Genomic DNA, 27689 nt, shown 5'->3' on the forward strand with positions numbered 1-27689 from the left:
GTCTGCTGATTCTGGACCTTTCTAATTTCATAGAGGACTTTTATGTAGCCCTAAAGCAATACTAACAGATTAATGCTGTATAATGAGTTATAATGCAGGGTCTCAATTGCACTGAAGTATTTGTCTAATAAACCTCTAACAAACTAAAAGGGAACAAGCATATCTCTAATATTGCTTCCATTTTGATATTGATCAAGTACTGTAACACAAACAGAAATGCCAATTATGGATGCATTTCTTTTTATTACTAACATTGTCAAAGGATTTCATTGTTCCTACCTGTTTTGAGATTTTTTAATATGAAAATGATTTGGTGAAATTTAATTTAATAATACTATATAATATGTAATGTCCTTTGATTGCATGGTCTAAGAATACTTTTAAAGACGACATTCTTTTATCTGTGAAATAATTGTATTCTATGTATGTTCAATGTAGACATTATTTATTGTGTTTTGATGACCAATTAGTTCAAATGCAGCTAATTGCTTGCCAGTGAAATATTTGGAATTCAATGTGCATTAGATGAGTACACTGTAAAAATTAATTATTGCATAATTGTCTTTAAAATGTAAAGATAACATTTTGTAACAAAAATCTGTAACTTACCTATTAATCTATTCATATTTAAATACAGTATATTGTATTGCAAAAGGTTATTTGCTAATTTTGATCAGTACTGAATGATATTTGCAATGCAAATACTCTTAAATAATACTGTAATGCAAAATTAATAAAATGAAGTCAATGTCGAAACATTTCGGTCCAGTAGTTTTTATTTCCTCCTTTGTTAATGTATTCATGCTGATTGTGTTTTTCCTAGTACTATACAAATAGATATGTTTGGTCTGTATATTCGTACGATTGAATGAGATAGGTTTGCTCTGTATATTCCATAAATCCGTGTTTTAACATTCTCTCCGCTGTTGGCAGTACGCGACTGCGTGTAGAAAATACTCTAAAAACGAAGAAGAGCAGCGAGACGTGCCATTGGCCAATTCCACGTGTCAAGGTTGAAAAAGAAAATCCAACATGGCGGCCCCCCAAGATGACATGTTTTATCTCTGCGTGGAACCCGGCAAAGTTAGCAGTGCGGTAGAAGTCCAATTCATTGACAATATAAAGGTAAACGGTGCCTCTTCAATCAAGCAGTGTTGATATAACGGATAGCGCTTATTGTGTTCTTATCGTTTCCAAAATCAAAAGCTATCCCTCATCTGTGCATGAGATTGTGATAGAAGCTAAAGCTAGATAACGTGTTGTCCAGTTAAATTGCTTTGCCAAACGTTAGTTTAATTGTGGACTTGTGTTTTGATGTCGTTATAAATGTTACAGCTTTAATTTGTCTTGTTGCTATGACAGCTCTGTATATTTAAGATTAATAAATCCTGTTAATTTTAACGTTACATGTGTAGCAATGTAAGTAAATTCGTTACCTCTGCATTCATACAAGCCGAGAAAAGCAGTTTACCTGAAACGTAAGTTTAACGCCCGTTTAGATGTAATGTTACAACAAGGCCATTATCAGTCCTAATGATTTGATTACTGATCGCTTCTTCTAAGACGTCATTAATCAGTCACTTTCTTTTATTGTGACCCTTGTTAGGGAAAGGGGTTATTTGCAAAGAGAGACATCCGCAAAGGTGACACTATATTCATTGAGCGTCCACTCGTCTCCTCTCAGTTCCTGTGGAATGCGTTATACAAATATAAAGGTAAGCTGCCTTTATGAAGTCCGAATCAAATGCATCCCCAGTGTGCACGTGTTTGGCGTCATCATAAAAAAGTTCCAGATTTGAGACCCTTGTTCTAGTTAAAAAAGCTGAGAATTGTAGAGGTGCAAATTCTGTGTCAAAATGACTCAACATTCAGTCAACAAGGTTGAGCATCTGCACAATTGCTTATTGTATATATATCCATATTTCCACACCTGTTTCTCTTCAGCTTGTGAGTACTGCCTGCGGTCCCTGGAGACCGCGGAGGAGAATGCACGGAGACTCAGTGGGCTCCCTGCCCTCAGCCTGCCCCACCCTGAGCTGTGCAGGGTGCGGTCCGAGCTGCACCAAGCATGCCCTCAGTGCCAGGTGGGCCAACTACTCTACCTACCCACCTCCCCATCTCCCTCTTTGGCCGACATTGCCAGTTACCACACTGGAATGTTCTTTGCTAGAGAAGTCAGATACTGGGAATTGCTGTAACACAGTTCAATTTTATTCAATTTTATTTATGTAGCGCCATAACAATACGATTGTCTCTAGGCGCTTTACAGAGCCCAGAGCCTAAACCGCCTGAAGGCAAGCCCAATGGCAACATGGTCATGAAAGTAATGTCATTAGTCAGATTCCTCTAAGGACCTAATTCAAATACTAAGATTAGACAAAAGACCGTCCGTTGGTGTTGTGGTACAGAATGTTCCGATTGAAAACTGATCATAATATTCTGTTCCTCTGTCTCCCTCTGCAGGTGATGTACTGCAGTGCAGAGTGTAGACAAGCTGCTCAAGAGCAGTACCACAGAATCCTGTGTCTTGGCCCTTCCCAGGACGATCCTGATCACCCCATGAACAAACTGCAGGATGCATGGAGGTGAGAGGTGTTAATATGAGCTAGTGAACAGGGGGAAAGAAACATGGCAATGAGATGCTTTAAAGGTATCTAGTTTTCTTGTACACACATAACAATGTTGCTGTACAAAGATGATGTAATTCTGAAGGCAAAGTGATGACATATGTTTTTTTTCCATTATTATTCCTGTGAATTCTGTGCATCTTGATTATTTGAAAAAAATCTATTTGTTTTCAGGGACTGAAAATTGTGAATAAATTCCAGAACAACATCAGTAGTCGTCCATTTGGAAATTCCTTGTTTTGGCAAATCAAACAAGCATTTCAAGCTTTACTGTGGCTCTTGTTACCAAGGATATACTGTGAGGTCATGCTGCCTTCAGGAGGACTAACTATCCATTTTTTCTTTACCTCAGGAGTGTCCACTATCCCCCTGAAACCTCCAGCATTATGCTGATGGCAAAGATGGTTGCTCTAGTCAAACAGGTAACTCTCACTGTGTGCATGCTGCTTCTGTTATGTCTGTATACATTCCACCAAGAACATATCGCTCATATCTGAAAGATACACCAAGTACATAGGTGTACAGAAATATGCACTATGACACCTTCATACACTTCCCCACTAGTAGTATAGTAAGCTGTTGATGTTTTTGAAATAGGTATTTTCCCTGAAGTATATGTTTATATATACTTTCTTTCGTTTACCTTTAGTTTGAAGCAGAAGTCTCAAGGGCCCCAAGGCAGCAATTTCAGCAGTATTTGGGGTTGTTATGTAAATGTATGCTTCATAACCAATATTGGTGGGCTTTTATTCATGGGCTATTATGGGCTGAGCTGCTCGCTGTATTTGGTCTTAAGCACCTTACATGTCATGCTCCAGGAAATGGGGTTGGCTGTTGACTTAATGAGTTTGCACTTGCCATGTGCAATTTCAGTCTGACTGAAGAGGGGACCCACGCCCACATATGGCCACCTCTCGGAGCACTTCATTTCAGGGCAGACTCCTGAACATATAGCCACCTCTCGGAGCGCTGAATATCAGGGCACACTCATATTATGCATGCCTCATGCCACGTTTCCACCTAATGGAAAATTTGGTTGACTGAGAGATTAGGTAAAACATTTCTATCTAGCTGAAAACAACATACAATCACACATTACAATACAGTGATGCACATCACAAAACAGGTATGTCACTAGAAGTTGTCATTCAAATCAGTCGATAAGGTATGTTTAATCCAAAGAGTTTCTGTCTGAGGCAAAAGCCTTTGTAGAATGTTTGTCCCCTTCGACACTGAACTCAAAATGTTTATGCTCACAATGTTTGTTGTGTAAAACTGAAAAATTAGTGCGAGGAGCTGAATTGTGCTCTGTTGAATGCTTCTGTAGGCTCAAGAGAAAGGCCGCTGGCAAAGGCTCTTGTCTCAGTTCTGTAGTCGCTCCGCCAACGAGGAGGAGGAAATCGCTCACAAGCTCCTTGGAGAGGAGTTTCAGGTATTTGTCATCTTTCTAAAAGGTCCTTGATGTGTAGTTCTGGCATGTCCTCTTGGTCATCTCACAGGGTTGTTTTGTTTTGTTTCAAAATATATATATATTCCATTTGCAAGTGTATCTCTTTGTGTTACAGTGAACTGACAGATTGATAGAAAAGATATTCTTTTTTTAACCTGAGGTATTTATTTTAATTGACAAATGTTCTATTTCAGGGACAGCTTACCCTTCTCCGAAGCCTGTTCAAAGCGGCACTTTACGACGACCACCTCAACCGGGTCTGTATAACTCGCATACAGTTCCTCATTAACACCTGCTAACTTGTTAAACTTGCTAATTATGTTTTCAACTTTCTTCTTTTTAAGACATCTTAACTTTCTTCAAGAAATGCTCATCTCCCCTGAGGCATGAATCACTTTTACACTGATGTGAACATAAAAACTTTGGCCATTTTAACATAAAAGTGCTCTCCTTTTCTCTGTGTTTCTCTTTCTGTCTATTTCTGTGCAGTGGTTTACCCCAGAGGGCTTCCGCTCACTTTTCTCCCTAGTGGGGACCAATGGCCAGGGGATTGGCACCAGGTAAAGACACATCAAATGTCCATCTTTTTTTAAATCAAACTTGTTTGTGTTTGCCTAGTTATTTACATATTATTTATATGTCAGTCTTGATCTTTGTAATGTTTCATTTAATGTTTTCTATGATCCTACCAGTTCCCTCAGCAAGTGGGTCCATGCCTGTGATGCACTTCAGCTTCCTGGCCACAAGAGGGAGCAGCTGGATTCCTTTATTGACCAGTTATACAAAGACATAGAAAAAGGTCACCATTTCCTCTTGGCTACAGAAACACCTTGCAAACTCTAGTCTCTATCTTGCTCTCTCTCCCCATCTCTGTCTGTCTGTCTGTCTGTCTTTCACACACACATTCACAGACATTACCTCTCTTTTAGTCCTGACGGGTCTAAGGCCCAATTTTCGATTCTTCCCTTTGCCCCTTTTTCTTTTTCTTTGTCTTTGTCTTAACCCTAGCACTTGCAAGTGTAAGGGCCAAGGGCTGAAAACTTTCCCCTATGAAATGAGACGCCACTCGGTTTCGGGTACGTTACTTGGTTTCGGGTACGTCATCATACATCGTCGCCAGCTGGCTGCTACGTCACCAGAGCGCCGAAACGCTCATGGTTGCAAATATATATGTATACGACTGTATAGAGCACGAAACAAGACTGTCGTCATTTTTAAATTAATTATAAGCCAAAAATACTTACATTTGTGGGACTCCCTCTGAGCTGCTGCCACCATCCTTGAAGACTTTCGGCTGTGTGTAGCATCTAGCTAGCAAGCTACCATATAATCCAAGAAGTGGTGGCATAAGCGTTAGCTGTAACCTAAAACTGCTGTTTGAAAGCTTCAGTTAAGACCTACAATACTCTGCATCGTTCGTGTAGCACATTTCAGATCAAACCGAGTCATTATAAACATATCAAAAGTTGTGTAGATAGCTTTATTCATGTAAAATATCCCTCACTTCAAGCAGCCATGTTTTTTAGAAAATTCACGGGCTGGTTTCGCTGTGTGCTCTGGGATAGCCCTTGGAGGAGCAAGTAAGGTCTGGGATTATCTTGACGCCAAGGGCCATATAGCCCTAAATCTTATCCCTTAATCTTGATCAAATTGGGTATTGAGACACCACTACCACATGAACGCGCAACTTCAAGGGTAAGGGGGAAGAGTAAGGGATAAGGGGGACTATTGAGATCGGGCCTAAAACTGATGGACTCTGACATCCATCCGCCTACCCACGCAGAAGCACACAGCCTGACAGAAGTGCACCTCTTCCCTCTCGTTCCCATCCACGCTTGGCTTCCTGCCCTCTCTCTACACATTAAACCTGCTTCGCTTCTGATTGATTTGGGGCGACAGCAGGTGAGGCCTCCACCCCGTAGGTTCTCATTCAGCTCCTTTTTTGTCCGCAGAGACGGGCGACTTCCTGAACTGCGAGGGCTCCGGTCTCTTCCTGCTTCAGAGCTCGTGTGAGTTCCCTCCGTCTAGAAACTGCCCTTCCCCGTGGGGGTAGATTACTGAGCATGTTCACTCCTGACAAGCATAGTCAGACAGGACGGTCCTTCTGCTCGTAGGAAAAACCATCTACATGACTGACTTCTGTAGTTTGTCAAATTCAATTTCGTCAATATGACTTTCTAAAAGAAAAAAACTGTATATTTTTGCATGTGCTGCTGTTCAATGTGAAGGCTTTGATTGATGTGTTGTCCTGCGATGTTTAGGCAACCACAGCTGCATCCCCAACTCTGAAGTAAATTTCCCCAACAACAACTTCCTACTTCACCTCAACGCCTTGAGTGACATCAGCGCAGGAGAGGTAAGAGGAGCTGGCATCAACTAGCAGTGCATGATTTATACCTATGACACACACACACACACACACACACACACACACCTCTTCCACACTGCCAGTTGAAATTGTAGTCTTGTAATAGGGAGGTTAGTCGAGATTTTGGCAGCCTGTCAGGCAGATTGAAAAAGCTTCACCTTTGAAAGGCAGGAAAATGGGTCTAATGGGGTATTAGGGTGCAGAAATGGATAGTTGATGTTGCCCCTCTACCCAACCACTTTCTTCCTGCCCCCTCTAAAATCCTACAGTACTGATGTAAAGATAGATTTAAGTGAGCAGAACAGTGGATGTGTGTATTTATCATTAATTACTAATGATCTCTTCATATATCGCTTTTGCTGTTCATGAACATCCTAAAGTCAGACACACAGGGTCAGTTATCTGGATGTTTTTTTTCTGTCACATTAAAGTTGGATTGCAGTGTGAGCTTAGCGCTTCCATGATGGGAAGCATGATTCCATGATGCTTCCTTTTGGAGACCGGTGCGCCATGAATCCCCCCATCTGCCTCCGTCTGAGCGCGCTGTCCTTGGTTTTTTCGCAGGAAATCTGCATCAGCTACCTGGACTGCTGCCAGAGAGACCGCAGTCGCCACAGCCGCCACAAGATCCTGAGGTAAAAGACTACCAGCGCTTTACAGGAGAAACTGCTGAAATGTACAGTGTGAAAAAGAAAAGAAAAAGTCCTGCTTCGTTTTCCTTTTAATTCATCCATTCTCTCTCGCTCTCTCTCTATCTAACTATCTATCTCTATTTATCTATCTGTCTCTCTTTCCCTATTTCATTCCCTCCAACTTATCTCCTTCCATGTTATCCATTGTGTCAGTGTAGTTTACACATAGTAATAGAGTTAAAATGCCTTTTTGCCCTCTGCGCATGGAGAGCACATGGCTGTGAGCAAGCCCAGCTGAGCGGCTGCCCGTAGGGTGGGGGGGTGGGGGGCGCTGGAGATCAATAGCTCTCCAGCTGGGGCAAACACATCTGGAGCTGGGGAGGGGTTTGGAGGTGGTGGAGATCAATAGCACATCTGGAGCTGGGGAGGGCAGCCTGCCCCTTGGCTTCAGCCCTCTCCATTGATTAGTTACCTGCCAGGAGGGGCGGAAGCTGGTTCCCACCCAGGGAAACTTGAGCTGGGTGTGTGTGTCTGTGTGTGTGTTGATATGTGGCAGGTAGGAGCTGTACTCCCCGCCCGTCCAAGTGTGTGTGTGGGGTGGGTGGAGGTGTTGTTCACCTTGTACAGATTTGGTTCCACTGTAATTCAAGGGAGGCTAACTGGAGCGTGGTGAGTCTTCCATGCAACAAATTAGCGTTCCTCATCGCTGTCCAGTACAAATGTAATGAAATGATGCCAAGTGTGTGTGTGTGTGTGTGTCTAGTGCACGCATAAGTTAGTGAGTTTGTGTGTGTGTGTGTGTGTGTGTGTGTGTGTGTGTGGTTGGTGGTTGGTTGGTTGCCGGTCACAGATTGGATTTCTAAGTGAACTGTTAACTCCTTCACCCTCTAACAAGCGGCTGCCTCAGACTTTTTGTTCATTGTGCTCAGCAAAGCCGGCTGCGGGGTTAAAGGTCACACTCTCTTTCAGGGAGAACTACTTGTTCGTCTGCTCGTGTGCCAAGTGCGTGTCGCAGATGGACGAGCCGGACGTGACCTCGGACGAGGAAGACGAGGGGGAGGCAGAGGGTGAAACGGAGGACGAGATGACGGACGTGTGACCAGCTTGGACCTGACCCCCACCCCTACCCCCTGGTGTGAATCCTGACACGGGCCACGGCAGTGAAGAGGAAGAGGAGGAGGAGGAAGAAGAGAAAAACAGCCAGCCCAAATTATTAGAGAAAAAAAAAAAATGAAGTGAAAATCTCAATGTGACGTTAGCAGTTATGTCCGTGCCAGGTTTAAAGCTGCCAGTTTCCACCTTCAGAGTGATGATGTCTGCTATGACCCTGCACACGTTACACAACACTTTCACACTTGCGGTCCCAGGACAGGTCCAAATACTGAGATGTAACGTACTCTATCACACGAGGGTGAGCTTGTACATCTCCCTCTCACCACTCACCAGTGGAGAGAACAATGTCTCTCCTCTATACTATCTCTCCTATAGTTTCTCTTCTATATGCATCCAGAAGCACCATTCTGCTCTCTCTAAATCCAAGCTGTTATGAAACGCATCTATGCATCAGGGATACGAGTCGCTCTGCACTCTTTTCTTTGAGGTAATCACTGCACTTCCATTTTCAGCAAGCGTAATTGCGGTGCAGTTGGTACAGTACAGCAAATTGTTGTGATAGACTTCATTGTTTACTTCATCCAAGCCCCACAGTCACAACACAACACATCCCTCCCCATCCCCATCCTCATCGCAGAGTGTTTAAGTCAGCTATCCATCTTGCTATCTATAGTTCTAACTCTGATCTCTTAGTCGTCATCTTAAAGGTAAATGCCAGTCTGAGAATGGGATCCGTGTTCATGATCATTTTGTTACCTTTCCACCCCATGCCAACACCATCATGTTCAGCTAAAGATCATGTCAGTGTGTTCGCTGATGTGAATGAGTGAATTGTTTACGGTCTGCCGTTACTTACGTAAGTAAGCCTCGACTGCAGACGAGTAGGAAAACAGACGTGACTCGAGCGCGTAACACAAGTGCTACCTGGCAGACGGGAGGCAGGCGGTCTCGCACGCTTTGGTTTGCTGGCCTGTGCTTCTGATGCTGCTGGCAGTGTGTGAGGAGAGACGGAAAGGAGAGGAGCTTGCGAGGGCTGAGGATGTGGGTGTATGTATGCTGGCCTCTTGGGTGTCTGTCAATGTGCTCATCCATTAAAAAATGTCTTATTTTCCTGGCAGTGGCTGTCTCTGTCCCATCTCTTACATAGCCAAGAGATTAATCCATCTTTTCTTTCTTTTTTTCCTTTAACTGGGAGATGTCCAATAAAGAGTTGCAAGTAAGGTAGGATTATCCCCTTTACCGCAGAACACATGAGTGGTACACATGGAGTGGTTCAAACCATCTCATCCGAGCATCTGCCTTGACAATCCCATCAATTCAGATAATTACATCTATAGTTAGCTGGGTCTGGTCTGGAGACCCTCTTGCAGTGTAATTGCTCTTCACTAGAAATCCTCCATTTTAGATCGTACGTTTCAGGTTCTGTGCTTGTAGTGTAGTTCTAGTTCCGTTTCAGTAACTGCCCCTCAGAATTGTGAAGGGTCCTTAGTTCTTGTTCTTCTGAGAATTCTCTTGTCATAAGCAGCCTTTCTAATACTGAGGCCATTTTTCTTGCCATATGTGAATAAACACAGTATTTATCTTGCACAGATCAATGAATGGATTTTTGTTCCGCAGTCTCTAGTGCGTTTGTTTCCTTGCATTCCATGAAGATGTGAGTTGGATGCTGTTTCGAGGGATGAAAGGGAAGGGTTCTTTTCTGCGAGTGGACCGCCACCTGGGAGCCAGCCTGGCAGGAACAATCTCTGGACCCGGCAAAAACTGATCGGCCTTGTTCCTCTGAGCCCTTGCCAAGACCTCGGCAGGAGTGCGGCGTCACTGGAATGTTCCATCAGAATGGCCCACTGTGGCGAGAGGGGGGGGGGGGGGGGGGGGGCAGGGGGTGTGGGTGGAGCGCGGGGGTCAGAGGGCACGGCCCAGGAGAAAGAGAGCCCTGATGCTGATATGTATTTGAAGATGGAGAGAGAGAAGGGGGAGGGGTGGAGAGGGAGACAAAGGCAAATAGAAGACAATTATAACCACAGAGAGAAAAAAGGATCTTTTATTCCAGCTAACCAAAGGCTCATAGACGTGTAATTTACATTTCAAAATGAGATCGGAGGGGAATAGAAGAAGGCAAATTATGCCCTTTTGCGAAGTGGTGGTGGCCACGATAATGCAATCAACATGTCCACATGAAGCCTGCCTAGTGCTACACAAGCATGTCAATACTCCAGAAACCCTCAACTCTGCAATAAATTATTATCTTGTGCATACACATGACAAATGGATTCGGATTAATAATAATCTAATTGGCTTCATTTTTGTGAATTTATTCCAGCACAATTACCCATCATTATTTTTCCATTTCTGTCGCTTCAGAGCAAGTAAAGTTAACCTGACGCGTATGTGGAGGGGGGAGTGAGGCAAAAGGTTGCTGCAATTATCATTAGTGCCGCTGGCCTAGATGCAGATAACCTGGTCAGACCCAAGTCTTAGTTCAGTCTTAGCCATGTTAACTGTGGCAGTCTGATTTGATAACTACACGTAGATCCTATGCATTAAGCTTTAGTGCCATTTAATTGTGATGAATTATTGAGATCGTTCAGATCAGGTGTAAAGATGTGAGTGCAAAATACAGGATAATAAATGAGCCGATACACAATGACATTAATATTTAAAGCATTTGGGAAATGAAAACGGAGACATCTGATGCCAGTATTGTATCTACTGAGAAAAGAAATATGGATGGTTTGGTAAGGTCTGTCTGAATACAGTGAGTTCAACTTGCGTCTGGGTCCTGAATAGCATACATTTTTAAAGATACCTTTCTCCAACAGAAGGACATGCCAATAGAGACATCAAAGTCTGCATCAAAACAGTATGTGTTGGGAAAGCTGGTGAGCGGGCAAGTGAAATTATGAGGGGTTTTTTGTGCTTATTTTTCTGTCTGGTGATGGCTGTTAAAGTCACCATGGTAACAACAAAATAATGGAGTGGTGGTTGATATCTATAACAGACTCATTTGTTGAAGTGTTACTTCATAACACTCAAACTTTTGCCTCTTCACAGTTGTATGTTTATGGAATATGTACTGCTTCAACTGAAGGTAGAATTAGTGGATTTGGATTTAGAAACAGGATTTTTCAGCAATTGAGCTTTCAAGACTTGCCTTTTTGGCTCAGGATTGATTGTTCCATAGAAATAGCCAAAAACGTTCCATACATTTCCACTGCAAGCACTGAACTATGGTCTCCTACCATCCTTTATCTTAATCTTCAACATGGGACCTATATGCCACCTATGCATCTCTGAACAATTACCTGCCTGCAATTTGTCGTAGTCTGACATTTGAATAGTACCAAGGTGAGTGAGATTTTTCATAAAGTACCTCTGCATTCCTAGTGCTGTGTAGCCTGATCCAGACCCGGCCTCTGTTCGTGTGTGATCCTTGACGGCTGTGGTGGTGCCTTCTGCAATGTGAGAATAAAGCCACCGCCATGCTGAGTCTCTCCTGTCACTCACCATCAGCCAAGACTTTTAACTCGCTCTGTTTTATCTCGGCTGAGGCCTTTTCCTGCCATGATCTGCCTTCACCCTGATCATTACAAATGTCTGTAGCCAGACCAGACCAGTGCTGAAAAGAGTGCACAGAGAAAGTTTTGAAAGGCTGTGTGGCCTTGAGGGGGGGGAAATGAATTTCTTTCCACCCTCATTTTGATTGACATGAGGGGTGATGGGGAGCTGCAGTGTTAAAGGAAAAACAATGTGTACTACTGAGAAAGCTTTGGTCTTGATTAAGATGTTTACAGTATTTCCTCTTAGTGTTGCCCTCATAAAATGATCTATGAGGGAGCCGCTAATTGAAGGCAGCAATTTGTAACAATAATTTGTGTGGTAATGGAATGTCCACCCCATGTTGTTGCTGTCATATGGAAGTATATAGCTGTCGAGAAGTTTCACGCATTCTTTAAATTATATTTATATAGCCTTCGCCCCATCAGTCATGCTAATTGTGGGGGTTAACCCCATACTAAACTGCACCCTCTCAAAGAGTGTTAACCTATGCACTGTGTTTTCAGGTTTGGCAGTCCACCTTGTTAAACTAACCAGTGGGACCTATTTTGTGACAAAGACATTGGGACCTTCTCAACAAAAATGAGCCGCATATGGAAACAGTTGGAAATAGGCTGTCCAAGTCGGTTAGCGCAAGAACTCCCATGGTTACCTCCAAGGGCCACTGCGAGCTCCAATCACAGATTTCTGTCCCACCGATCCAACCCAGAGCTGTAACCTACCGCTGACCCTACATGAAAACATAAACTTTGGGTGAGGAAATGGATGTGGTCTGTTTTCACCACGGACTGACTTTGCAATTCAAAAACACAAACGAACACTGATTTGTAATGGTTTGTTTTTCCAGGACATTTTCCTTGTTGAAAACGATCCAATTATGACTGACCAAATACAACTCACATTTTCCATTTGATTTGTGTGTATTTCTTAAAAATCACGGAAGCACCACTTTTGCCTTTCTCTCTGTCACTGTTTCTCCCATTTTTGTCAAATCATTGTTTTAGTGCACACACACAATCTCTAATTTGATGCATGGTAATTTAATCACAGAGGGGTTTGGAGAAGAAACTGTTTAGTATTCCTCCCATGCATAGCAGCATTGGCTGAAGACCATTGGAATATGTTGACATTTGCTAAATTTGTCGAACTCTATCCAATTCTGAGCCACGATCAAAGTATCCAGAGCCGGATGCTTCCAAAGGGTCTGTGGAGGAGGCAGAGCAGAGCATGCCTGCACAAATGAGTACATCCTGGGGGGGTTGGCTGGGGTGGGGGGTGTTTGGTAATCCAGGCCCAAGTCTTGCCCACTGAACTGAAGCATGGGGTGCAAGCAGAAATCGTGAGACACATCGGTCATTCAGCGTTATCTCTCCACCATCGAGTCCTGAGTCTTTACAACATTCCCTCTTGTTCAGTGAAACTAACAGTTGTACTGTTTCACAACAATGTGCAACTATGCATTAGCCAAGGCTGGAAATAAGAATATTCGGCAAGCCTGTAAGATGGTCCCACCAGATAAGGAGTGCTTTTTTCAATGTCACAAGTTTCCTTCACATCCGGAGGCAAGCTTTTTGATGGGCTCTACTCAAAAGGTCATATTCATGAAGCAATTATATCAGAATTCTTTTGGGGATACCAACACAATTTGAATGGGGAAGTTCAACATCACAAAGCTGGGGATTTCATCCATATTTGGACACTGAATGTTTTCACAATGTCCCATTAATCTCTCTCAAACAGTTGTCATCGCCTTTTGTGCCCACACACTGCACTGTGCCTGATCGACCATGAAGCAGCCTAATTACTCTCAAACCAAGTCTCATTGCTGACAACTCATGCTAATACAATTCAAGAGGTGCCTGAAATAAATGAAGTTCTGGATGTTGCTCAGATTGAATAATTCAACTGGACATGTAAACTAAAGCAAACAGTAGTGTGACTACATTAACCCTAGCGCCAAAGGTCTGTTTGAAATCTTTTGCTACAAGCTCATTAGTGGGAGAGACCAAATAAAAGCTGTGAGATTAAAGCCTCTACTCTCAGCACCTCAGTATAATCAAGAGAACTCCCTGCTCTGAAATTTAGAGGCTTTCACTGAGGCTTTTTTTGTAGTCCTGATTAATTGTGCATTGGTGATCTAAATACTGAGCAACTTCATGCTTCCCTGCTCTCACAGGAAAGTCACCTTAATAAGTGGGGCTTTGTGCCGCCACTGATAAATATGGAAGAGCAGCAGCAACATTATGGAATGGAAATGCTAGCGTCTGAGTGATTCACTTATTTGACATTTCTGTTTAAAGATGTGGGCTAGGGGGACTCTATGTCCAGGTGGAATGGTGGTAAGGACAGAGACGGAAACCATTCAAGTATGTCTTTGATTGACACAACAAGCCCAAACCTATGATGGATATCGACAACTTTCGGGGGGAAGGTGGACAGTAGGGTCAGTGAGCAATTAAAGATATGTTGATCCGGTTATTGACTCAGGCAGGGGGTTATTGGAAGGCATTTGTGAAATGAAAATGTTGTCTCTGGCAAAGTGGATTAGTTCCGGCAGCATAAGGACCAGCATACTCGAAATCAGTAGAAACTCTACTCTTCTTGTTGTTCTACTACCTCTTGCAAACTTCCCTTTTTTCTGGGACTTGTGGAAAATAGTCGGACTTCCTTTCACACTAATGAAAATGGCCCAAAGAGCCTCAAGAGCCCACTGGGGAGCGGACCTTTTAGAGATCAATGGGAGGTTGCTTTCATCATTTAAAAAGTAATGGATCCCCCGCTTGGTTAATATTCAGTGCGAGGTCCATCACAAATGACACAGGGCCTGTGCTGGGAAGAGGCCAGCCAGTTGCTGCCCCCTTCATCAAGCCCTGCAGGCATACTTTGACTACAGAAGGGGGGGAGGAAGTCCGTAGCGGTTAAGGTCCAGGCTCTGATGTCCCCCCCTGGCCCCTGCGTCTTTCTGATTTGTCTGAGATGAAAGGGCAGCCCCAGGGGTGAGATCCACAAAACCCTTCTGTTTTGCATTTCCTGGACAAACAACACAGGCAAAGCTTGAACGTTTCTTTAAGACCACCATGTGTAAAATAAATCCTGTCAGATTCTCCAGATCCTGTCATTAGAAAAGACCCGGAATATAACTGGACCTCACTGTAATAGAGCAGGATTTTGTGTGGTTGCCACAGTTTGACTCTTGCGTGCAGCTCTGAAATTACTTGGGCTTTTCTAATATTGTTTACAGATGGACATGCTAAAATATCCGGTATGTCTCGCATGCTTCCATGAGCTGTACATGCTACGCCAACTTGTATTTGTCATTATGAAACACCAGTGAGTCTTTGCTTTTTCCTTTTTTTCCAGTACACTTGGAAATCTGTTGTTCGCAAGCAATCAGATTGATAATGGCACAGAATGACCTCACAAGCAATCAGATTGATAATGGCACAGAATGACCTTTTTGAAAAATGAAGCACAGCTGGTTTTCACATTCAAGGCCTTCCTACTGTTGTGCTGATTAATATGAACTACATGTAGATGGGGAGATGAAAAGTGCATTTGAGAGGGTGTAAATGACACTTGGCACTTTTTGGCAGACAAATTGTGTGTAGTTACATTAACTGAACCACATAACCCCAAGATATTTATGTTTTGAATTTTGAACTCTGTGTTTCCATGGTGGGATGAGGCTGGCTTCCTATGATGTAGTCTTTGGAGCATAAAAGATCAAGGTACAGACAGGTGGTTTATGCATCCCCTTTAAAACTCACAAATAAATAAATAAGTAAACAAAATGACTAAACCATCCCTCAGTGGCTCATTGTGCTTTGGCTTTTCAGTCTCTTCAACCCGTCTGGCTGTGGTGCGTCAGCAGACAGCCATTTTAGGATTCAGGAGTGGTTTCCTGCCGGATATATCTAACAGCGCTCTCCATTCCAGGCACTCTGGAAAGTTTCTTCCCCAATGGCCCAGTCTGATGGGATGTGGAATTGCCATGGGCGAGGCAATGCTCTGAATTCAGCATTTATTAAACGTAAACCTGTTTTGCATGGTGTAGGATAAGAGACTCCAACTGGCAGATGTGTCTGTTTATTGCTCAGGATTTTTTAAGGAGTATTTGTAGAGGATTTTGTTGCTGTTGGCTATTAGCAATACAGAACAGTGCCAGGCTCCACATAACACACACACACACACCCTAAGCACCTCTACTTAAGGAGAAATGCATCCCCACCCCCAGGAGAGTTAAGGCTAGAAACACACTGACCCAGTGACTTAAATGAGCAGGGGTTCGTCGACCATGGCATGGTCCAGTGCTGGAGGAAACAGTAAACAGAGGGTTGCTGCGGGAGGAATCCCCATGGGGGCCCTAAAGGTTGCAGAGCAGACTACTTCACCTGAAACGAATGTCCAGCCCCAGGCATTCTTCTCCCAACCATATGGGTGGGTGGATGGAGGAAGGACCTCGCTATTTCCTGCTAGTTAAATCAGCTATGCCTGGCCATTATGGTGAGGCATGTGGTTTTGCTAGCGGTAAAGAGAGGTAACACACTTTATGACGCTCTTGGATCGTGAACACATTTGGCATTGAATTTACTGTTTGTAAATGAGAAGAACCTGACTTTTGGACTCCGATACAACAAAATACATAAATACTTTGCCCCCCCAGCCTCGCAGGATAGTCTCTCAGTGGTGAACTTTAGCTTTGTAGCTCTAAGGAACACTTCTGAGTCTCGCCTGTGACAGACTGTTATTATGGCGTTCTCTCCGCGGGACTGAGGAGCAACTCCAGAGAAAACAAACAAAGCTCACGCTCGTCAAGCGTCAGAATGTTTCTGTGCGGTCGTCTCCGAGTCCAGGGACGTGCGGAGAACACCACCAACCTTTCAAGGCAGAAGCGCTGCAGGGGGTTTTGGCAGATACGGATTTAGACAGCTTGTGCCCCTCTGCATACACACACACACACACACACACACACACAGAGACTTAAGGCTTTTGCATGGTTATCCAACTCACCTCATACGACTTCACGAGAGACACGCCCTTTCTAATCGGATGATCTTACGACTCACCTTTACCTGCATGGTTCTACAAGGGGCTGTTGAGATTACCATCGGTTTATTATGATGTTACAAGGCCATTACATCATCATCAACAACAACAACAGTAGAACTATAAAATAAGAAATCGTTTGTTTTTATCCCGCGTATTTTCCGTTAATGATCAGAGGCTGTTGTTGTGAAATGAATTACTAACGACAATGACCAAGCTGGCGGTTATTGCCGAATATTTTCTATTATTATACCACACAAACAGTTCTGCTTTTTTACGTCTACAATTCAGGTTCTTTTACAATTTAATCATTTACACTGCGTGCTATGCTAGCTCAAACGCAAAGAGGCTGTTCGAAAACCAAGAAATGTTTTTATTATTGCCATAATTAGACAACGTCTCCCTATGCTTTATATGCGGCGAGAGCCACGATAGAGCAAGGAAGAAGGGAGATGTCGGTTTTCCTCCTGCATCACCGCTGGTGCCCTTCATAGTTTTTTTCATTTTTACAAACTTGTCCCTGATCTTCCTCCAACTCCTAATGCACTCCTGGACCTCCAGCCCCAGGTTCCCAGTGATCTCTCAGCGATTTTTTTAAAACGGTGGTGCTGTCATATAGGGAACGAAACAGGAAGCGTGATTTTAGCCAGGGGTGTCGGACAGCTCGGATCGGATAGTTGAGAAAATTCGAGTGGTGCACCAGAGGCCATCCGAGACCCTCGGAAGGCTGTCCGAGGTGCTCAAAGGTGTGGTCCCACTTCAAGGAGGTCGTTTTAGGGCGTGCCTCGTGAGATCGGAGAGCACGGTCGGATAGGCATGCGGACCGCTTTAGACAGAGAGAGAGAGCAAAAGGGGTGAGAGAAAGTGGAAACCACTGAATTATAGATGCAGCAACAGGAAATGCCTCTCCCTTTCACTGTCACTTACAATTTGACCTTTGACCTAATCAATTAGCTGAGCACAGGATGAGCAGCAGGGTGGCTCCGGCCACAGACCCAATATAGCCTTTACATTTACGGCAGTGTCTCCAGGCCTCTCCAATCAAGTGCTGGCTGGTGCTTGTGCTCATTGTGGGTGGTCATGCAGGACACCAACTGAGGCACACCAGTTCACTCCCAGTCAGAATCTCGCCATTACTGATTAGATCCCCATCTCTCTGAACTTCTCTAGCTCTGCAGTCCAATGCTGTGTTTGAACAATGCATGAAATCGCTTTATTTAACTGTGCATTTTATAAGCACTTAGGTGACTTCATCAGTATAGTCTCGTACACTGGTAGCTGTAATGGTTCGGAAAGCAGACACCATGCCAGCCGCTCCTCCCTGGGAGCTTAATGGCGGCAGAAACTCATCCTAAACACGGCTTGTAGTCTTTCTATTACCGTAACCCGACACCCATACTCACGGCCAGGCCCATCTCCAGGAATCTCAGCTCATAAATGCTGCATCTGCCCATATTGCCTGGATGTTTCCTGTTGTCACAGAGACCGGAATCTTCACTTCCAGCATTTACGCCGACCCCCCTTTACCGCACGGCAAACACAGGTTTCATACTACACTGAGATGCGGGGGAGAAATGTGATGGCTGCAGATAGTGACCATACAATCTGGTACTGAGGCAGAGGGAGCTGTAGATAGATGCCATGGCAGCGCTGGACTATCTCTGTTTGCTGGCACGGGTGTGTTATCAATGCCAAAGCCAGTTAAAACATGGCAGTGAGGCTTACTAGAGGACCTGTCTATGCTGCCTCTTCTCTGCTGGAAAACAAAACACAACTGAATGCTCTGCTTTAAGCCATTCAAATACTGTTCTGGTCAGAGATCACTAACTTTTGTGTGTTTATAATAGGTGGTTTAAATGCCAGACAGAACTGCAGATCATTTAAACCACTTATCATCAGACGTGGGACAAATTCATTGTTTATCAAGTCTCTTTAATCCTATCATTAACATAGAAATAATATTTCCTGAATCATTAATTAGTGTGCTTGCCCGAAGGGAAGCACAGTATTTTTGTTGTCAAGTTTTCTTTATTAGTGTGCTTGCCCGAAGGGAAGCACAGTATTGTTGTTGTCAAGTTTTCTTTATTACAGTGCATGAAATGCCCTGTATTGTTATTCCTAGGCTTCTTCTTCTTCTTCTTCTTCTTATTCTTCTTACCTTTTACTGCGATTAATTCAGCCCGAACCGCTTAACGTAGAAACTTCATTCAAACTTTGTTGCGTAGGTCTTGTAAACGACACTTATGCTATGTATTTTTCACTTTTCTAAACTTTATACTTTTTAAGATATTAAAGAAAAACGAATATAAATTTCTCCCATTGACTTACATTGGGCCATTATGACATCATAATAGGGTCTTTAAACTGGCTTGCACCTGTGCTTTACTGACAGCTGCGCCAAATCAAAGGAACCTCTTCTCTCTCTGTCCCTCTCAATTTAACTGTAACTAGGAACATTAAGACACCATTCATTCTCAAAAAATTTTTCTCTCCATCTCTCCATCTTTCTCTCTCAGTCTACTTTCTCTCACACTCAATCTCTCTTCTTCACTCCATTTTTATCTCCTTTTTTCAATATTTTCACTCTCTTTTTCTCTTTCACTCTTCTTTCCTTCTTCCACTCATCTTTCCTTCTTCCACTCTTCTTTCCTTCTTTCACTTTTCTTTCCTTTCTTCACTCTCCTTTCTTCTTTCCTTCTTTCACTCTTCTTTCCTTTTCTTCTTTCCTTCTTCAACTATTATTTCCTTCTTTCACTCTTCTTTCCTTTCTTCACTTTTCTTTCCTTTCTTCACTCTACTTTCTTCTTTCCTTCTTTCACTCTTCTTTCCTTTTCTTCTTTCCTTCTTCAACTATTATTTCCTTCTTTCACTCTTCTTTCCTTTCTTCACTTTTCTTTCCTTTCTTCACTCTCCTTTCTTCTTTCCTTCTTTCACTCTTCTTTCCTTTCTTCACTCTTCTTTCTTTTCTTCTTCCACTCTTCTTTCCTTTCTTCACTCTTCTTTCTTTTCTTCTTTCCTTCTTTCACTCTTCTTTCCTTCATCCTCTCTTCTCTCCTTTCTTCATCTTCTATCCTTTCTTCTTTCCTTCTTCCACTCTTCTTTCCTTTCTTCTTTCCTTCTTTCACTCTTCTTTCTTTTCTTCTTCCTTTCCTAACTTTTGCATTTCATGCACTGGTATTTCCTTCAGGAAATGCATTTTCTAGTTTATTCTCCCCGTTTTTCTTGCAGCTAACTACTACTCGCCCGATTGAGATAGAGACGCCGTTCGAACACCGAAACGTCCGGCCGGATCCGGTGCAACCTGCTATGACTTTTCGTGGCGGTACTCCTTGCCACTCCTTTTTTATTCCTCTTTTTCCATCACCTTTTTTCTCCATAGACTTGCATGGCAGAACTCTGTGCCATTATGACATCATAATAGGGTCATTAAACTGGCTTGCACCTGTGCTTCACTGACACCTCTCACTGACACCTGCGGCTCCTCTTCTCTCTCTGTCCCTCTCCATTCAACTGTATAACTAGGAATATTAAGAGACACCTTCCATACCAGGGCTCTACTCACTCATGCATACTCACTCATGTTTACTCACTCGTGCATACTCACTCATGCATACTCACTCATGCATACTAACTCATGCATACTAACTCATGCATACTCACTCATGTTTACTCACTCATGTTTACTCACTCATGCATACTCACTCATGCATACTCACTCATGTTTACTCACTCATGTTTACTCACTCATGCATACTCACTCATGTTTACTCACTCATGCATACTCACTCATGTTTACTCACTCATGCATACTCACTCATGCATACTCACTCATGTTTACTCACTCGTGCATACTCACTCATGCATACTCACTCATGTTTACTCACTCATGCATACTCACTCATGTTTACTCACTCATGCATACTCACTCATGCATACTCACTCATGCATACTGACTCATGCATACTCACTCATGCATACTCACTTATGTTTACTCACTCATGCATACTCACTCATGCATACTCACTCATATTTACTCACTTATGCATACTCACTAATGCATACTCACTCATGTTTACTCACTCATGCATACTCACTCATGCATACTCATTTGTGCATGCTCATCCAGCAAGTTGAGCTGGAGAGCTGACACCTGCCCCAATTCCAAGGCACTTGTTCTCTCGGTCATGGCCGCAACAGAGCAAGCACACTCTCGCAGTTCGTTCACGAAACGCATTCTAGTTAGTGTGCTTGCCCGAAGGGAAGCACAGTATTGTTGTTGTCAAGTTTTCTTTCTTTATTCTCCCCGTTTTTCTTGCAGCTAACTACTCCTCGCCCGATTGAGATAGAGACGCCGTTCAAACACCGAAACGTCCGGCCCGATCCGGTGCAACCTGCTATGACTTTTCGTGGCGGTACTCCTTGCCACTCCTTTTTTATTCCTCTTTTTCCATCACCTTTTTTCTCCATAGACTTGCATGGCAGAACTCTGTGCCATTATGACATCATAATAGGGTCATTAAACTGGCTTGCACCTGTGCTTCACTGACACCTCTCACTGACACCTGCGGCTCCTCTTCTCTCTCTGTCCCTCTCCATTCAACTGTATAACTAGGAATATTAAGAGACACCTTCCATACCAGGGCTCTACTCACTCATGCATACTCACTCATGTTTACTCACTCGTGCATACTCACTCATGCATACTCACTCATGTTTACTCACTCGTGCATACTCACTCATGCATACTCACTCGTGCATACTCACTCATGCATACTAACTCATGCATACTCACTCATGTTTACTCACTCATGCATACTCACTCATGTTTATTCACTCATGCATACTCACTCATGTTTACTCACTCATGCATACTCACTCATGTTTACTCACTCATGCATACTCACTCATGTTTACTCACTCACGCATACTCACTCATGTTTACTCACTCATGCATACTCACTCATGCATACTCACTCATGTTTACTCACTCATGCATGCTCACTCATGCATACTCATTTGTGCATGCTCATCCAGCAGGTTGAGCTGGAGAGCTGACACCTGCCCCAATTCCAAGGCACTTGTTCTCTCGGTCATGGCCGCAACAGAGCAAGCACACTCTCGCAGTTCGTTCACGAAACGCATTCTAGTTAAGTAATTCAATCAGTTTCATGTGATGTGAACTTCACAGTTGACACGGCATGCTACCCCGAATTTATGTTAAAAACATTAACTAGCCAGATGGCTATATCCCTGTCAGAAAAATAATATTCATATTTTGACCTATGAAATACGTCTATGATTCTGACACAAGTCCAAGTCATGTGACTCAAGTCCACACCTCTGATTAGCTTTTTATTGCACTGAAGCTGTGAGACAATAGCTTACAAATGTATACAGACCACAGCAAATGTGTGGTCTGTGGACAACATTTATGAAGTCTAAGTGGAGGACACTGTGATTAACCGTGATTTGATGCAGTTGCTTCAAGCAGCTTAATTATTCTGCCGCAATAGAGGGGCATAACATTTAAAGTTCAGGAAGTACGAATCTGGTCATTAGGTTGCTCTGTCCAGGCCCTGACCCACAAACATTCACTCATTACTTTTATCAAGTGCCTTGAGACAATTGTATTGTTATGACGCTATATAAATACAATTGAATTGAATTGAATCTTCTGGTGTAGGAAATGAATTATGTAGCAGCTATCGCAGGCTTATACTACAGATTTGGGTTTATCTTTTCTGTATTTTTAACAGTGTAAGATGTCTTTGTAATTGAGGTAGTTTTAGCTCATCTTTTGAATGAATGAGCTGAACTTAAATGATTAGTATGTTTGGTCCGGCCCTTCAGACTTTTCAGTTTGGTATAAGTGTGAGAGGTGCTTCGGCCTAAGGTCTGGACCAAAGAACCACAATTTGGGCTGATCAAAAGAGGTGATCTTGGCCCGGGTCAAACTGAACCATGGTTCGGTTCATTCGCAGTGTGATCTTTTTTGGATGGTTTGGACCTTTGGACCAATTATAGGACGTTGAGGCAGGCTATCGTCACCGATTAAACAGAAATTGGATAAAGAACCGGAAGAGAAGTAAAGCTGAGCCGCAGTAGCACATGGGGAGGGTCATTTGGTCCAACAAATCAGTCAAAAGTCAACTTGAACACAACCTAGACAGCCCGTTTAAACTGCAGTGTGAAACCAAAACTTACCGCATCAAATGTATACACTGTGTAACAAAAACACAAACCTTGGTTTGGACCTCGCCTTACTGTAGCTTGAGTGTTGTTCCTCAAATGTAAGTTACTTTGGATAAGAGCATCCCTAACCCCAACCCAAATGAATAAATGCCAATGGTACACCAAACAAACTTCTAAAAGGTCTGCAGAACACAATATCCAAAGGCAAACCTGACAATGGGAAAATGTAAAACTTGGACCATTGCTATGGGAAGAATAAAGAATGTATATCACATACCCCGTCACTTGGGTTATTTCTACAATATAACTCAAAGTGGTCCCTTTCAGCGCAGCTCCTTAACTAAGTTGTTATCTGTTAAACACACTTTGGCACTCCCATGAAAAGTGTATGACATCACAGCAGCTACCGTAAACCTTCTCTGCCACAAGCTCCACGCTTTATGGCAATTACATATTATTTATTTAAGTGCAAAGGGAGCGACACCTTGAGCAAATGAACTTAATATTTATAATGTTACTTTCCGCGGCTCTGTGAGAGGCTTTACAATGACTATGGGCTGCCTGTGGCTGGTTACTGCACACACTGCTGCCTTCTGCTGCCTTCTGCTGCTGCTGCTGCTGCCGCCAGGCCAGGCCAGAGACAATAACTCCTCATTGTGTGTTTGCTTTGATGCACTGTGCTACGCGTACGGCTGCATATGGAGCACATTATTACCCTGCTCGTCACGGGCAAGCGCTCGCTCAGAAAACACTGGGTGAAACTACCCTGTTTATTAGGAAGCCCATGTAACGGATGGACTGTTTGTGCTCTTCTCACTGCAAATATATCTGGGAGATGCCAATATGGGCCCACAATGTTGCTGGCCACCAGTGTTATCGGTTATCGGTCTCCATGGCTGTGGTGACATTTTGATGGGTTTTTATGGAACCTAGAGCTTGGAGAGTGTGGCGAACCAATGTGTGTTTGTGTGTGTGTGTGTGGGGGGGTAAATCAAGGGTGGAACTCGGTTCACAAGTCTACAGTGGAACTAGCCAGGTATGTGCAGAGAAGCGTTCCAGTTCGATGAAACTATGCATCAAATCCAGGCATGATCGCTATCTGGTTCGCACGGAGGGCGTAGCTGGGAGAGCAGAAGGCTGGGGGTGAACATGCAGTATTCAAGCAGTTCATGTTCTTTGTGTTTTAATATTTGAACACAACCAAGGAAAGCTGAAAACACAATGTCAATGACAAATTCCATGTAAGATCTTGGGCTTCAAGCATTCCTTAAGCATGTAATGCCTTTGTCACTGCGGCTGCAGACTGATTGCGAAGCGTGTGTTTGGTGTCTTTCTGACATTGTCAAATGGTAGACTCATTATAAAATGCTAATGTTTCTTTTTCGCACCCCAAAAGCAAATGGCAATCTCATTTCAACACACACAGACAGACAGACTGTCTGAAGTCTATCAAAGACAGTGATGTGAAAACAAGAAGGAGGGAAAAAAATTCTGTTTGGAGATGTAGCAGGGAATGAAAACGTCTTCTGTGTGGACTTGAAAGAAGACGAGCCAGTGTTCTGATGGGGGGGGGGGGGGGGGGGTGATGAGGAGCTGTGGGAGAGTGTGTGACAGAAATGCAGAGAGCACAGAGGGAACTCAACTCATCGCTCATGTGCGCCTGGACAGAAAGCAGAACAACAAGCACAATAAAGAATATCAACTCCCTTATGTACACTGTTCTTGTAGGGAGATGTATGTCCCTTTTAATAGGATTGTGTTTAAGTGTTTGCTTTACAGCCTGCTGTTGTCGTACGCAGCACTTTCCCTGTCTGACCCCCTCCTGGGCTCCCCTGGCTCCTCATTTAGATAATTGTGCGCCTCTGCATTTGTTTACCCCTCCCCCCTCCCACACACACACACACACACACACACACACACACACACACACACATACACACTCTGACACAGCTGTGAACCCAGGCATGGGTCAGGTCAGACATTCTATTCTAATCAGCTGGGAACCCATGGAGACCTCCAATACAAATAATCCAACACCAGATTCAGTCACGCTGTGCTGCGCTGTGAAGCTTTTTATAACATGAACCCCTTTATTTCAGGAGAGCCGGGTCACCGCCAGCCCCTGTCCTCGAGCTGTGCCTTGGAACAGCCATGAAACTCGACACATAAGTTATGGATTCAGCGAATCCTCAGCTGTTGATTCAGGTGGCATCTAATTATTTTTTTGTCTCCGCTGGGACTGTCAGGGGGGGGGGGGTGTGCCGGTGATGGACGCTGGAGGTCGACCTGGTCACCCACAACTGAAGAAGCATCAGGACAGTGAGGAAGACCCCATGGAGCAGGGGACCAGGGGAGTTTGGACACTGAAAGAGAGGGATAGAGAGAGAGACGGGGTGGGGGGAGGTAAAAGAACAATTTTGTGAATCTGGCATATGATATGCTCTGGGAACCCGATCTGGCTGGTGTATCCCATGCAGTGTCGGAACTAATCCCTCATTAAAATGGTGATAATGGGTGAAACCTAAGGGAGCAGCTTTAGTGAGAGAGAGGCCCCAGAGAGTAAGGACTAGATACAGTGCTGAGATGTAAAACAGGACTATTGGGCTTTATCTCTGCACTCTGGGCAAGGGCAAGAGGGCCAGGGCAGTCACAGAGGACTGATCTGAGGGGCATTGGGACGCTCCCTGCTCAAGTGGATCTCCTGCTTTTAACATTGCCCTATAAGATTAGTTTTGTGTGAGTGTGTGTGTGTGTACATACGTATATACAGAATGTTTATGTGTGTACGTGTGTGTAAGAGTGTGTATACAGTGTGCTTGTGTGTGTGTGTGTGTGTGTGTGCGTGTGTGTTTGTGTGTGTGTGAATACAGCGTGTTTATGTGTGTACAGGTGTGTGTGTGTGTGTGTGGGCTGAATTATATTTAAAAGCTGAGGGGGTCCTCACAGTGGTGTAACCGAAGCTGACCACTCAGTAACCATGAGACAGACCATCTGCTGTTGTGGCGAGAGGGAGAAAGACTGACCACATCGGGCTGTGCAGTGTGTGGAAGCCCACGGCGGAAACTCCTTAAAAAAAAAAAAAAAAAACACGTTCCTCAGTAGCAGGTGCTAATTTCATCCCCCTTGTTCCTGCACATACCTAAAACTTGCTAAATAAATCTTACAGTTTCCATTAACAGCTAGGAAGAAGAGGTAAACAATTGTGCTGTGATTTTTTTTTTTTTACAAGGGTAGACATTTGTCGACGGCACAAAAATAACTGCTCATACTGTGCCTGCAAATATCTTAAACTAATTGTGCACGCATAATTAAAATGGCATTTTTTATTTTTGGAAAACAAAGCATTGAAAAACAAAAACATTCATAAACCTTGCTAGATGGAATATTAATTACCCCGGCGTACAGAAACCCCGTAGCGTTCTGTTGTCAGAATGTGTATTCTGGTGTCTGAGGGGTGACAAAGAAGGTGGACATCAGCACATGTCCCGAGTAATGTAGAACAAGCCCCGCTTTGTGTGAAGGAACCATTACAATGACATCACTGCCACTGGACGGGTGGGCGAGCAGAGCCTCATAGAGAGTTCAGTGTTTCAGGGAGAATAGATCCACTTCACCACACATGTTCTCACTCAGGTCCCCGACCATAAATATACACATGAAGTTCTCATCGCCTGGGCTCTCCATTAATAAACAAACACAATGTGGTTTGCTTTATGTATTACTTTAACTGTACTCTGCCAACATGACCCAATTCAAAGAAGTAGTAGTTGTGACTCTGTGCCCATGATTTATGGACTGCGATAAAACAGTAAGTAGGAGTATTTTGGTGAAGCCTTGCTCAGTGTATTACCTCAGTTCCCCTTAATGCAACAGTTTGCCCCTATTTGAGGTATGTTTGGGTATCATCCTCAAATTCATTGTGATGGTATATGACCATGTGAAAGGCAGACAAACACACCTGTTGTTCCCATTAGCCATCCAGGCTATGCACGATGTAGTTTTGTAGTCCAGGAAGGAACACCCTGCAAACATTAAAAAAGTGCTTTCACGGCACAACAACATCGCAAACAATATCGCCAAAAGATACCAGTTAGCTTGTTAGCAAGCTTTTATAAATTCCAACCAGGCTGTTGATGGTATTTGCAAGGTTTTTGTATTCTTTTAAGGTAGTAAGCCTTCTAGTTTTAGACCACAATTTCATAATGCTGCTTTAATGGGCAAATTGTTTTAATGCCTGCCCATTATGCCTAACCCTAACCCAATGGATTAATTCAGATTTGAGCAGCGTAAATCTCTTTGAATGGTGGGAGTTTCCTATCAGAATCCAGTCAGTCATATATTTTTTTCCCCCTAAGAGGCTATGAGCAGTGTGTGCAGATTAAAGCAGGGTGTCTTCAGGTCTGCGAAGAGGAAAGAAAGTGGATGTGGTACCAAATCCATCTGGCTCTGTCAGAGAGAGCAGGGGAGACAGACATCGCCGCGCTGTGACGCACGAGAAAGAAGAATATTCCCCTCAGCTCTCCCACAGCTCTCCCCCCGCCAAAGATTTGTGCTTTCTTGCAACATTCATTACCAATTTTAATTACAAATGTAAATATGTTTTTACCAATGTGCAATTTTTCTAAGCACCCAGAGGCCCTCCATTTCCCTTTTAAAAATTCATAAAACAAACTTTTAGCTAATTTGGCCCTGGTATAAGCATTTGC

At 43.5% G+C, this 27689-nt stretch overlaps 1 protein-coding gene across 1 annotated transcript; it reads left to right on the forward strand.

The window, feature by feature from the left end:
* Positions 1 to 1032: 1032 nt before the first annotated feature.
* smyd5 (SMYD family member 5) lies at positions 1033 to 9230 on the forward strand (the record flags this gene model as incomplete). Its single annotated transcript, XM_080840378.1, has 13 exons — positions 1033 to 1125; positions 1607 to 1715; positions 1945 to 2084; positions 2464 to 2585; positions 2980 to 3049; positions 3955 to 4059; positions 4272 to 4334; positions 4567 to 4637; positions 4770 to 4876; positions 6030 to 6086; positions 6339 to 6433; positions 7010 to 7080; positions 8047 to 9230. The coding sequence occupies 13 exons, from the start codon at positions 1033 to 1035 to the stop codon at positions 8174 to 8176; spliced, it is 1233 nt and encodes a 410-aa protein (XP_080696504.1). The 3' UTR covers positions 8177 to 9230.
* Positions 9231 to 27689: the final 18459 nt, after the last annotated feature.

This window comes from Sprattus sprattus (genome assembly GCF_963457725.1).
Source record: "Sprattus sprattus genome assembly, chromosome: 6".
Lineage (NCBI taxonomy): Eukaryota > Metazoa > Chordata > Actinopteri > Clupeiformes > Clupeidae > Sprattus > Sprattus sprattus.